Genomic DNA, 14,061 nt, shown 5'->3' with positions numbered 1-14,061 from the left:
GGGGGGGGGGGGGCAAGCCTTAATTATGGGGGTCAAATCTCCCCAACCCTCCCCCCCGTAATTCGAACCATGAATATGATGACACATGGAGGTACTTACATGATAGGTAGATTGCAATGTAATTGTAGAGAATCTAAAACAACATCACTATATTTTTGTTGGTTTCAGCCTCTCATCAAAGAGCAAGGGTTGCTAGAGCTGTGTCTTTTAAATCAGTATTGAGGGAGAAAGTCATTTTGCTGCAGAAAAGGCAGAAATGCCCCACTGAGAGTGTCCTTAGGGCCCGATCAGATAAAGGTTGAAAACGTGACGTACTGGACTGCCTTTTATTTGTTCAGTTCACTCCTCTGCCATGGCAAATCTTGAATAGAAACATGAAAATGCTTCCCCTCCTCTTTTAAATGAACCTGTTAGTTAACTGAGCACTAGTCATTACTTTAGAATTTAATTGCAGTGACACGTGAATGATATTAATACAAACTTCAATGGAGTTTAAAATCAGTGTTTAATGTAGTGAAAAATGAGGCAAGTTGAAAATCAAATGTCATTAAGTCTGCTAGGCTGGAGAGCCCTAATGGACAGGAAGGCAGCCATGCCAGACCAACGCTTGATTTGTGAAAGATACACTCATTCCCTATTTTACACATACACACAAACACGCGCACACACACACATACACACACACACACACACACACACACACACAAGCAATATGTAAATGGTAAATGGACTGTACTTATGGAGCACCTTTCTAGCCTTCAAACCACTCAAAGCGCTTTATAATAGGTGCCACATTCACCCTATTCACACACATTCATACTCTGATGGCAGAAGCCGCCATGCTGCTCATCAGAAGGAGGCACATTCACACACGCACACTCAGGTTTGGGGTTCAGTATCTTGCCAAAGGACACATGCAGACTGGAGGAGCAAACCACCAACCAATCTGATAATGGACCACCAGCTCCAGGTGCTGGATTGGGACAAAAAATTCGGCACTGGCATTTTTGGCCCAGACTAGCCCCCCCACAATCACACACCACCCACCAGTAAACCATCCCTGTGGTCCCCTTAAATGTGCATACTCTACTGCTCCCCCAAAACCCTACAAAGCTGAGGAACAGTGTATTCACATTCCCTCGACTGACTCCGTGGCTGTCGAGTACACGGTATCCATAATCAAATAGTCTACAGCTTTTTGTTCCTCCCTGTTCTTCACCTCCACTGCTACCTCAACAACCTGGCTTGACTAGACAAAGACATAGGGACAGAGAGAGAGATGATTCCAATTAAATGGGGTATTAACATGATTAGAAATCCAGATCCAGAATAGTTGGAATTCCCTGACAAAGGTGTGCAAAAAGCTATACAATTTAAACAACACCATACTGGTAATGACCATATAGTTGTTTATTCAATGAATGCATGGAGCTGTTCCATCTTATTTCTTTAGATTCTAACTAACTATTCAGTTCATACAGAGTTCGAGTATAAAAATATTGACGATGACTATTGCTTAAAGTGTTTGAACAGATCAGCTTTTCGTTTCATATAAATGTTAAGAGAGGAGCAACATACATGTGTATATGATAGGGCAATGAAATCAAGGGTGTGATTGTTTGTTTGCTGTGTTTGAACTACAGTTGACCTCTCTGCATGGACACTGGTGCTCAGGCGCCAACCATGTGAATGTGCATGCTTACTGGACAGCAGCGCCAAACACAAGCGCATACTGTAGGTGGAAAAAGGTCTGGAGTAGGCTACATTAGCACACAGAGAGTAATAACCATACCCTATATGTCATCATAGTTCATCATCATCATCATCATCATAACTAATGAATAAGCTGGCATACATTTAGCACAGAGCTGCAGATGTAGCCTGTTGTACTGCATTTCCGCACATCTTTGTTAAGGGAACCCTTTGCCATCGTTAACATTGCTACACTATTTGGCATTGACTGACAATCTCACTGTGTGATAGCATTATGACTATGTTATTCTTTTATTATTGCCGGCATCATTAATTGAATTAATCATCATTCATCATCGTCATGATGACACACTACCTCCTTGCGCTTCCCTGAGAGCCCCCGTTTCCCTACATGCTACTCCCTGCTTACATCTTCAACTACATTCTCCTCCTGCTCACTCTCTTCCCTGTCACACGCTTGCTCCTCACATGGCCAGCCACCTCTCCTTCTTCCACCTGTAGCACTTACCGCTGTTGCTATAGATGTTTCGCTCTGAGCCAGGGTGTCTGACACAAGACCCTGAAAGGACAAAGGGGGACGGGTAGTAAGAGTTGTTACTGGGCCAGCCTTGTGTCGTTATAGAATATAAACCAATTGTCCCTGCTTTATGGGCCATTTGCTAGCAATTGCCGTACCGTCCCCCAAGGTGCGGTGGCCCACCAGGAAAACGCCCGGTATGCCAGATCACCAGTCCAACACTGATCTGCTCTACCTGCTGAGCCACAGCTGCCCTATGTCAGTTATGAAGTACCTGCCATGTTTTTCTGATTTAAAATATTCATATTGTAAACTGGTGTTAGCATTTAAATTGTGTTTGAAAAGCTCACTCTACCACACAGGTGCAATGCATTTAATGTGTGAAGGATAATCAATGTTTTTGTCAGTGGTCTGCTTACTTCCTCTAGCTGTCTGCACACAGTAAGCAGAGCCAGAGATATCAGGGCCCATTTTATTCCCTTCATAAGAAGCCATTTTCTGCCATTCATCCTTGTATATTGAGAAAAAAAACAAGTTCCACAGACTTAAAAATAGACAGAGCCAGATAATCCATCACAGCAAACATGAAGCCTTCATTTGATCTAGTCTAGTTTAAGTTTTTTTTCAATATTCCATTGTGCCTCAGTTGAGTGTTTTCATATTAGTGCTGTATTATGTTACACGTTGCTTCCTGTCAATCACCTGAAACCCACAGGAGGAAATGCAAGTAGAATGGAAATAAATGATCTATTTAAATCAAGTCACCTTATAAACGTAAAAGAGGGATATGCGATTCTGGAGAAGTATCATGAGAAAGACCATAATAAAGAGCGAACAATGACACAGCAAGTAACTCATGTTAGCTAAGTTGTAGGTTAGCAAGCAGTCGCTACAGTTACTGATGCAAAGCTAACATGCACCAGGGCTGTGTATACAAACAGCTGACAGGAAACACGGACAGCTGACCGGCCGTGAGGAGATATAAGATGAATTTGACAAAAAGACCTGTTTTGGATTGGAATCACATACCCCACATTTAACTAAACAATCCACGTCTTTCTGTTTAGGTTGCCTTTGGTAAGTGGAGCGGCATTTCAAGTTATGTTTGACCTTTCAAAACCTTTTTTATTGCTGCTCTTCACAGAACAGATTGGGTTGTATAATCTCGTGTGCTTGATAGCTGCTCCACCCATTGTCACCTGTATCTTTCTGACCATCAACAAATTGTTGTCCTTCACTGTCTTTTTGCCTTCTCTCACTCCTTGCTCTCCCCAGTCGGCTCTTATCAGACAGACAATCATCTCTTCCTAATTAGCCTACGTCACATTTCAACTGTTTGGAATCAGTTATATTTTGCTCTCCCCTGCTGAAGCAGATCATTGCTCTTCCCTTTTTTTTTTAAAAAAAGACCAACTGCTATGTTGTTTTATGACATTCTCAAAGTGTAAGAAATGACTTCATTTATTAGCTTTACATTCAATTAAAGGAAGGATTTTCTTCATCTCTACTTTCCGTCTGTGTTCTGTCTCACAGTTTCTTCCTGTCTCTCTGTGTTTATTTCTGTCCGACCTTGTTGAACCTTGTCCGAGAGCCCTGATATATGTCAACCATTGCCTTTACCCCACTCTCTAACTTTAACTCTCAGTGCTATGATGACACTGGCAGAAGAGGAGAACACCCATTCATTTCTCAAGTTATTAGCTCTCCCTGACCTCCGTCTGAAACATTATTTTGCTTTGAGTCAGTTCTGTACTGTGTGAGGTTACACTAGTCTCTCTTTGTTAGTACTACACATCTACTACAGATGGGCATGGTTGTTTCTACAGTGTATAATACGCCAAACAATCTTCAAAATTTATATTAATAGAACATTTTGTTCGATCTGAAATTGGTATTTAGATCTGCATCAAAATACATAGTGATACACAGCCATATGTACAGATATACACGGGAAGAGGGTGAAAATGTGTATAAATACCCATCGCAGTGTGTGAACAAATCCTTTACAAATCAGATCTGCACCAAAAACTATTATGGCTCATGGCTTACATTTAACAAACGCATCGGAACAAAAGCATTGCCTTTGTTACCATAGTAACCTTTCCTAAACTAACTAAAATAGGAATTAAAACGAAATAATGTTTTTTAAAACCACATATTCTTAAATGTAAGTGAATAATGAATGCAGGTGAATTATGAATAATACTGGTTGAAGTAATTAAATTTGTTTCCAATGCAGATTGTTTCATATATTATGTTCACATATTTTTCATAAATCAACTGACATTACTTTGTAACTTGTGGGCTATCATATATTGAAATATTGCTTTAATACATGGCAATTTAAGTACACCTCTGATAGAAAGAAATCACTGTTCAGGGAAGTAAAACCCTATACATCTGTTTAAGGTTGCATCTCTCTAATCCTTTCCATTTGACGCCAGTTCTCTCTCTCCCCCCTTAACATCCTGTATTAAATAGGGAATACTGTATATGTTGTGCTATTGCTAGATAAATAACTCAATTTGTTTATTTTTTTCTTTATCAGGATTAGAAAGCCTCAACCGTATTTGCACATTTGTGGGGTGGAAGTTTTGTGTTTTGCTGTCGAGATTTGGTGTGAAATCTGCAATGGCCATGTCTTGTGGATTAGCTTGTCAGTCAGAAGGAAAGTTTCTGACAATGTGGGAGAGTTCAGGACAAAGCCTCCCTCTGATTAGAATGTAAAGAGGGAGGAAAAGGGGTGTTGGGAGTGTGTGTGCACATGTTTCTATCCATTTGCCTGTCTTCTCTCTACTTACTCCGTCTCCATTATTCGCTAATGTTGTCATTTCTTTTCCTTGGTGCCTCTCTGAAGTCATGCCTCTGCAACTAGAATGACTCACAAGACAGGAACCATGTAAATTAAGATTTGAGGTTTGGAATAGTCCAAAGAAGACACTGTATAATGTAGAATAAAATACAAGGTATACCAAATGGTAAATAGTAAATGAATTTGCACTTATAAAGCGCATTTCTAGTCTTGTCTCCCACTCAAAGGGCTTTACACTACATGTCACATTCACCCATTTGCACACATTCAAACACTGATGGTAGATGCTGCCATGCTGCTCATCAGAAGGAGACACATTTACACACACACACACACACTCATATTCGGGGTTCAGTATCTTACCCAAGGACACTTTGACATGTAGACTGAATGAGCTGAAACCATGAACCACCGACCTTCTGATTAGTGGACAACCTGCGCCTGTGTTCACAGCACTATGAGGCCTCTTTGTTTTCAGTAGTTGTTATAACATCCCACTCTAGCCCAGCATTGTGGGTAATGTGCTAACCTGTGCGGACCCAAATAATTGTTTTTACTGTGTGCTGCTCAAATATCCACTCTAGTAACTTATTGCTTCATTTTAGATACAAAACACAAGGTGGGTAGACTACAACTGGAAAACAGCTGGGACCACTTTTATGGACAAAATTAATAAGGTGTCCAAAATAAATTTGAACATTTTACTACATATATACCTGCGTATATATACACTGAACAAAATTATAAAGGCAACACTTTAGCTTTTGCCCGCATTCTTCATGAGCTGAACTCAAAGATCTAAGACTTTCTCTATGTACACAAATGGCATATTTCTCTCAAATATTGTTCTCAAATCTGTCAAAATCTGTATTAGTGAGCACTTCTCCTTACCGAGATAATCCATCCACCTCACAGGTGTGGCATATCAAGATGCTGATCAGACAGCATGGGTATTGCACAGGTGTGCCTTAGGCTGGTCACAATAAAAGGCCACAGGGAGGCTCTGCTGTCATTGTATACAAATACAATGAAATGCAGTTTAGAGCAAAACATTGAACTTAGCACTTTTAAAATAGCATATAAGCAATAAGCAATGACAAATTCTATAAAACTGTGTTAAAAACATCACATGTTGTTGTCTTGAGATTATATATATATATATATATAATATAAATCCTGGAGGAGGAAACTGAAGTTTTTTATTTTTTATTTGTTAACATCTTGGCTTCTTCCCTGGTTGTTGACATAACTCTAGTTCTAATACAGTAACAAAAGATGCAATGCAAAGATTTTGCACACGTTTCACGTACCCTGTCTTTCAATCCTAGTGACGTCCCTGCTTTATAGTAATACTATAGGGCTTTTTTTTTGTAAGTGCAGTTTCCCCTACACAGGGACGCTGAGAGACAATCTGTCTATATAATGATGTCATACTAAAAGATGCACGATATTTGTGTTTGTTGTATTCATTTGAATCCACAGGAAAATTCATATATATTAGTTATTAGTTATATTAACAACAAATTACAACAATTTGAGAACGTTTTATAGTGGAGCAGACAGCCAAGTTTAAAACCACCATACTGGATGGCAAAGCAGCCACACAGTCATCAATAGGAACTAATGCATGAGAATTACAGGAGATGACAAGGGAGAGACGGTGCCTGGATGAGAGAGATGTGACCCATGGCCAGTTCATCATAGTTTATAGTATTGCAGGGCAGTAAGGATACAGACATTTAATCAAGGAGTAGAGCGTATGTCTGTCACTGTTAACAGAGACTCCAGTCTGCAGTGTAGTTCAGACATTTAAACCTCAGAACTGGCTTCATGTTCAAAGAAAGTTTTTATATCACATCACATCTGTCCATAATCGCGCGCTTGATGGTTTTTATAATGCCTGGTTTTGGGGGTCAGAATGAAAAGTGTCTATCACTGAATTTCACTGTATATGTAATACACTCGTTCAAGTTTATCCAATATTCAGTTATCCAATATAATTATTAACATGGAATAACGTGTTAATTAGTATTATTATACACCCTATCTTTTTCAAAGTTTGTGGCTAGTTCATAAAAAATTGTAAAATTACAATGAATTCAAAATGTACATCAACCCCACTGAGTGTAAGTGAGAGATATGCAGTCACTTTGATACCTGTGATGTTGAGCTTGAACTCCTTCTGTGATGATTTGCTGCTGTGCTTTAGCCCTTTATATATAATGAGAAGAATATTCTGCAAAGTACAGACGATTATATTCAAGAAACTTAACAATCACAATCACTAGTTCTTCTCAGGTCCTACACTGGTTGATTTCTAAGGCCACATCTTTTTATTAACGGACTGAATATTCACTGACAGAATGGCATTCAGAATAAGTCATTGGTCACAGTTCTTTAGTGTAACCACATCTCATCTTTTTAAAAATCTAGTCCCTACATACTTTTTTAATGGTATTTAACCAGTTGCAGTTGAAGTGTAATATTTAAATTATGCTAGTGAAGTTATGATTATGTTTAAATTGATATTTATATTTACTAGTGGTGTACTTTGCAATATTTGCAATATTACTTTACGGCCATTCAAGCTCCTTTTGTATCCAACCAACAGTTAATTGTGTAGCATCCTTCATGAGCAAAGCAATGGGAGGATACCGATAGAGAATGGGTTATTTTTCAATGCAAGAGTGTCTTTCTCCCCTCAGTAAATCCTTCAGTTAGCTTGGTGAGGGATTAGGTCTGAAAAATCTCTCATTTGCCTCCAGCCCTGAGTGATGCATTGGTGAAGAAATACAGCTTCTCCACTGCTTCCATCTGCATTTCACTTTGGTATTGTATTTATTATTGCAGCTCGTGTCTCTTTTAAACCATGTGACTGATTAATCTGACGTTTGTTGCTGGTTATATTGCACACAGAGATATATGAAAGAAATGTAACATTTGACTGTCAATTTTTAACATCAGCTTGTGTGCATTTCAACTTTAGATGTCTTCTGGTCTTGGATTACGTGGAAGATGTTAGAATAATGAATTTGTATTCCTCTTTTAATCCCAGACAGGATTCTAAGTCATAGCAATGGTCCCCATATTTTGCACTGGGGCACACAGAAAAGCTTTTGAGTGTTTCTTTCTTAAAAAACGTTTTGCACATTCCCATGAATCACAAAGTATATTGAAAAGACTAGAATCCCAGTGGAGCTGAACGCCTGAGGCTATGTGGGATACACCATAATGGAAAATAGCTCTGGGATGAAGATAATGGGTGGTAGACTACTGGAAACTATCAATAGGATAAAAGGGACAAGTGCAGAGAAATGGGGTATACCCCACCATGTGTCTGACTGAAATCCTATTCCTTCCCTAAGGCTAGATTTCACAAATATTACAAATATGAAACAGTGCTTGCTTAAATGAATATCATTGAAACAGTTTTAAAGCTTGAATACAATTATTGAAACAATAGAGGTTGAATTTATTGAAATATGTTATTCAGGTGACTCTATAACCTGTTGTAGTGTGAGAAAATAAATCTACCTACCTAGTAATATGTTTCATCTGGCTTTTATGTGTAAACACAAAATGATGTCTTGAAATGTTCTAGCTTTTTCTCTTTGTAAAAAACTTTATTTGCTTGAGAGTAAAACATTGTGTGAGATGTTAATGGCATTTCCATTTATCTGTGAACAGCTGGGAGGGTCTGAGGAGGGTGCTTTTCATGATGAGCTGAATCCAAATAAACCAACTTCCAGACTATCCAAGACATTTAGTCCTGTGTTTCAGAATTGAAAAGAAAAAGTTCTTCCATCCCTCCCTGTCTGAACAGAAACACCATGTTACTGAGAAACCAAACTGAGTTTTGACAGCAGGGACCACAAAGAAAGAAAGGATTTGAGACTATGTTGAGAGATGTATGGAGTCGAAAGGCAGTCATGGCCGGTGATAATATAACCAACGTCTACTGTGCATCAAACATCCTTTGCTTCAGCTTGGGAGGGAGAGAGGAGGATCTGGGGGAGCACAATGAAAGAAAAGATGATGGACTATGATTAGAGATGAGACAAGGGGAAATGCAGAGTCATGGCCAGTGATTATATAAACAACCACTACTCTACATCAGACGAGCACAATTCCCATCCTTCAGCTTGGCAAATGCCCCATCATTCATGAAGGACTTTCAATCAGCATGCTGGTATCCTTTCAGTTTTTTACCGTAGTAGCCATCTTAAATTGGACTGGACTAGGCCCAGATTGATCCCTGGCTGATTTCTGCTGGGTCCCTGCTGTATCCTTGGCCGGGTTCGCACTTAAGGGCCATCGATGTGTCATCTTAACACGTCTCCCAATCCCTTTTTAAAATTTTTTACTATTGCCTTTTCTTCAGGAAACATTTATCCTGTGTTTGTCCTGGTTGTTATAAATGATTAAAGGTAAACTTGTTCCATTCAAATTAGTGTTGTAGAGGCTATACATCGGTCATAGATCAGAACCATTGATAGTTTCAGGAGGGGAGGGAGAGAGAGAGAAAGAAAAAGAGAGAGAGATGCAGGGAGTGGAAGAGCTTCTAAGTGCACTAAGAATTCTGAAATAAGAGATGAATTTCTTCACAAAGCCAGCATCATATGCCCAGAAATGTTTAAGAACTCTAATAAAAAACAGAAAATCTCTCTCTGTCTCTCTGTCTCTCTCTCTCTCCCTCCTATCTGCAAATTTGTTGGTCAGTATGATCAACCACAGGCTGCTGGTTCCTGGCTGAATTTTTGGGAGGTGTGTCTAAAATGATGAATGATGGCTCACGGTGGCCCCCAGTGGCCGGATAATAGCTGGAAATGGATTATAGCCAGCTGGCACCCAAAGAGCTTCCAACTGGGAGTGGCATTTCCAGATAGCTACTACTATAAAGGCACCCTAAACTATCTACACTTAAAGAGAGGTTTCATCTTTATAGTTTAATGTTGATAGTGGATCATGGTAAATAACAGGATTTGTGACATTCACCTTGTCCCACTGAACTCAGTTCAGGCCAGGTCCGGCAGCAGTGTTGCATAGTGTGACCATCCTTCAACTGAAGTCTGTTGTCTTGCAGTCAGTCAGTCTCATATCGAAGGGGTAAATTCTCGTGGCAGGGACTTGGAGTTAGGTAACACACAAATTTATTAACTAACTAAGGTGACTATAGAGGCAGTTACATATACAAAGAATTAATCAATGGCTAAACAATGAGAATGTAGGGTTCTATTGTGGGGAGCATTTGACTCATAGGGGCAGCTAATGAACTCAAGCTATGAGTTTTAAGAGTTAAAGATAATCTATTAACAACTATGGGACATCACTGATCACAGAATGCCTTGTTTTGCCTTACTGTGGGTCGGCGGCCTGCCTTGGCCGGTTGCACGGGTCCCCACGCTAGCTGCCCGATTCCTGGCTTTCTGCTAGGGAATTTTCCGGGGGTTCTCCGTGTCTTGAATGAAGAAAAACCCTCAAGTGTTGACCGTCCTCGGTCTGGCAATGAGGCTGTTCTGTTTGGATGTCCTTGGGTTACTGCTGGTGGGCCCACGCTAGGCGCGTGCCGAAGTGCAGTGAATGAGAACAGGAACAAGCGAACAAGAGCGTGCGTGACAACGTGGGCCGCTGCTTTTGTCTGTTGGGGTGTGGTTCCCAGAGGGCAGTCCTTTGTTCCCCTGAGGGAGGACTTGTTTCCGGTTTCCTGAGAGACCGTCTTTTCTTTAACTTTCAATATGTCTAATCAAAAACCTGCCCTCTCTTAAGAAGAGTTCCGATAGGCTGTTCAGGAGAAGCTAATCTCTGTTTAGTGTTTCTTTGTCATTTTAACAGTCAGCCACCAAGCGTTATCTCGCTGCGGCATCAGAGGTGGCAAATTTTTACGATCAAACTGCCCAGAAATAGCACTTAGGGAAAGCAACCTTTCACCTTTCCTTTGGGGTCTCTTCAGCCGTCTTTTGAGGGTTGATATCTCAAAACCCCCTCCTTTTCTTTCTCCCAGGGAGAGAGAAAGAATTTGGAGTAGTCCAAATTTATTTGATATAAAATGCACAAATCCACACTGTTTGTTCACAACATTATTTTATTAATCATTTGGTTTCAGTTACCCGTAATGCCATTGTTTAAGCTCAATACCCTTATGCTTAGAGGTCAATAATGGTACAGAATTCTTAAGCAAATGTAAGAGTTGGTCCAGATCTTTAATGTCCCATATTATGCTAGTTTTCAGGTTCATACTTTTATTTTGTGTGTCTACTAGAAAATGTTCATATGCTTCACTGTTCAAAAAACACGTTATTTTTCTCATGCTTTCCATTGCTTCAGCACCTCTATCTGTCTGATCAGTTTTCGCTCCTGTCTCTTTAAGACCACCCTCCCTATAAAAGCCCACCTTCTTCTGATTGGTCAATTTCTCAGGAGCCTCACGAGGCAACTAGCTGGCACTACACTGAAACGAATGGTAGATCTAGGTTTGGCTATATTTTGGTGATTTACAGAGTTTCCTGATGGACAGATAGCTTTACTTGTTGTTAACGGTAGCTGCCGCTAGTTAGTTAGCGCAGTTAGCTGTGTAGCTAGCCATCCTATTAGCTGACTCTGCCAGGACTGGAAGCCTGGTGCTCCTGGGTTGTGTTGGTGTTAGCTTTTCTTATAGTCTGGGGATCTTTAGACACACCGTGGACACATATTTATACTTATACTAAAACCAAATATATGTATTATGTGGGCTGCCCAACACATGGGACTTCTATGGACCATATTAAAAAATCTGATTGGCCCTTTGGAGTTCTAAAATGTTGAATATTTTTCACTTTGCTTGACCTCATAGTTTTCTGTAAGTTTGTGGCACAAAATAACTGCACGGACTGAAACACTGTACGAGACAAACACATTGAACCAGTGCAGTGTAGAGTCATAATAAAATAGTACTATTGACCATGCTACAACTTAATACAGCAGTGTCCCATGAAGACCAAAGCCCAGCAGCCACAACAGCAGATCAAAATGCCAAGCTCTCCGCAGGGATGCCATGCTAAGCTAGAGGCTGTTTTACATTCTTGGGTAGGTGGCTGAAGTTTTATTTTCTAGTATTACAGATTGGCCTCTGCTGCTGTAGGGTTGCTTTTTAAGTAAAGCCTCCTGCTGGAGCCTGATCTCTTTGACTCCCCCTCACTGTATCATTAAGCCAGAGAGAAGTGTGTGAGTCAGTGTCTCTCAGTTGGGGATCCTCTTTGACAGAAGTCTCCAGTTCCCTGTGGGAGGTAGTGTGGTAACAGTATGCTGGTTTAGGGTTCTCCACACTCGTATTACATTTCTTTAAGAGAGTAATATATGTGTTTCTGAAATGATTGGGCCATTTTTCAGGATTTTAAGAAAGTCAACAGATTACATATTCAGCGGAGTAGATTTGTTTACTGTCAAGTTTCCAAGATTTTAAGCCCCACTGGGTTTTTTTAATTCCAATTTTATCTCATAACGATTTTGTTTGAAGAAAAAATAGGGAGACATTTATTTGAAAAAAAAAAGTAACATCTAATAAGTGTGCTCTTTGTGTCTCTTCTCTCTCTTTTCCATGTTTTCCTTCTGGACCCTCCCCTGAAGCTGAAGAGTATGTTGTTGAAGGTAAGACTGATGCTTTACTTCTCAGGCCCTGTGATGGCTTTCCTCAATGTTCATGGATGCTGATGCTGGCTGCTTGTATGCCCTCCCTCTGGGGAGGGGCATTGTCAGTTTGGACTGCGGTTATAAGTGACTTCAAGGGGGCCTAAATTACAGTTTCAGAATAAGACAAAAGTGATGGATGTACAACCAAAATTGTCCCTGTTTTATCTCTTGTTTATTTTATCTTGTCTTTCTTCATTTAATTTTATTTTTATTGTGGTTATCACTATAGATATAAGCATATGGTTGGATATTTCACTCAGGAATCTATTCATGCAATATGGAAAATTCAAGGCAGCTTGGCAATCTAGAGTCAATGTAACAGATAACAAGGTTTTGTTAAAGTTAACAAGATATGACATAGTGATTTTGAACTGTCTTCCTGCTTTCCTCCCTGTCCTGTCTCCAACAAAGGTGAACAGAGCCTGCCAGTCGGGGCCCCTGAGGGGCCTCATTAGCCCTTGGGCCAGGCACTAAACCAGTGGTGGATGGAGCCGACTTTATGGATAGATCAGCCTTAGCTTGTCTGTCTGCAGGCTGTTGCCTGTCTACAGTTTGCAGTGTTCACTGGCTGACTGAGTCTGTTTGTCAAATCAGACACTCAGATCGACAGAAGCAAGCTTTTTTTACTCTATGTGCTGGATAGTGAACTGGTGTCTAGCTGTGGGTGTGTGCGTATGTTTGCATATTTTGGACTTGCATTTCCTCAGTGCTGAGGTAGAGGTGATGTATTACCAATCACACGCCCTGAACCAGCAGGGGAAATCACTATGACAAACACTCACTTGCTCCAGGTTTTCTTTAAAGCTGAAAACGTTGATGCTGCGTTTATTTCTCAGCGTTGTACCAAGCATGGGTTGTTTATCTTGTTGCATATTTAAAATATAAAAGCATATCACAGTGTCATTTCACTGTTATCACCAAGTCACTGTACTCTATTCAAATTCTGGTCTGTGCTTGGTATGTAGAATGAAAGTACTTGTCGACTGTTTGAAACTGGCATTTTCTCAGTTTGTTCCAACATGAGAGAGGCAAGACTCCCGTAATGACTGAATGTGTGTGTGCAAGTCTATCTGTGTGAGCGCCCTTGCAACCATGGTCCCATGTCAGTATTGCTGGAGCCCTTGATGGGAAAATGTCAGGGGAAAGGTGGGAAACAGGAATAAATGGTGGCAATCACACAATTCTGTCTGACGGAGTAGCCTCTCCAGACTGATGTAGGGTGAGACGAGGAGCAAGAAAGCTTTGTGTGTGAGAGAGAGAGAGAGAGAGAAAGGGAGGTGGAGAATGAGCAGAGGAGGGTTATAAAGAGGAGCGATTTTACTCTGTGACAGACCCAAGGGGGGGTAGGCAACTC

At 40.4% G+C, this 14,061-nt stretch overlaps 1 protein-coding gene across 1 annotated transcript in view; it reads left to right on the top strand.

Moving 5' to 3' along the window:
* Positions 1 to 14,061, top strand: part of nrxn2b (neurexin 2b) — a 578,222-nt gene that overhangs the window by 42,530 nt on the left and 521,631 nt on the right. Inside the window, exon 2 of the mRNA XM_046065329.1 lies at positions 12,645 to 12,665. Within this exon, the coding sequence (XP_045921285.1) occupies positions 12,645 to 12,665 (21 nt within the window). The remainder of the gene's footprint in view (positions 1 to 12,644; positions 12,666 to 14,061) is intronic.

Source organism: Micropterus dolomieu, linkage group LG12 (assembly GCF_021292245.1).
Source record: "Micropterus dolomieu isolate WLL.071019.BEF.003 ecotype Adirondacks linkage group LG12, ASM2129224v1, whole genome shotgun sequence".
NCBI classification, from domain to species: domain Eukaryota; kingdom Metazoa; phylum Chordata; class Actinopteri; order Centrarchiformes; family Centrarchidae; genus Micropterus; species Micropterus dolomieu.
Note: the sequence above shows the minus strand (reverse complement) of the source record. Positions and strands in the feature narration are given on the sequence as shown.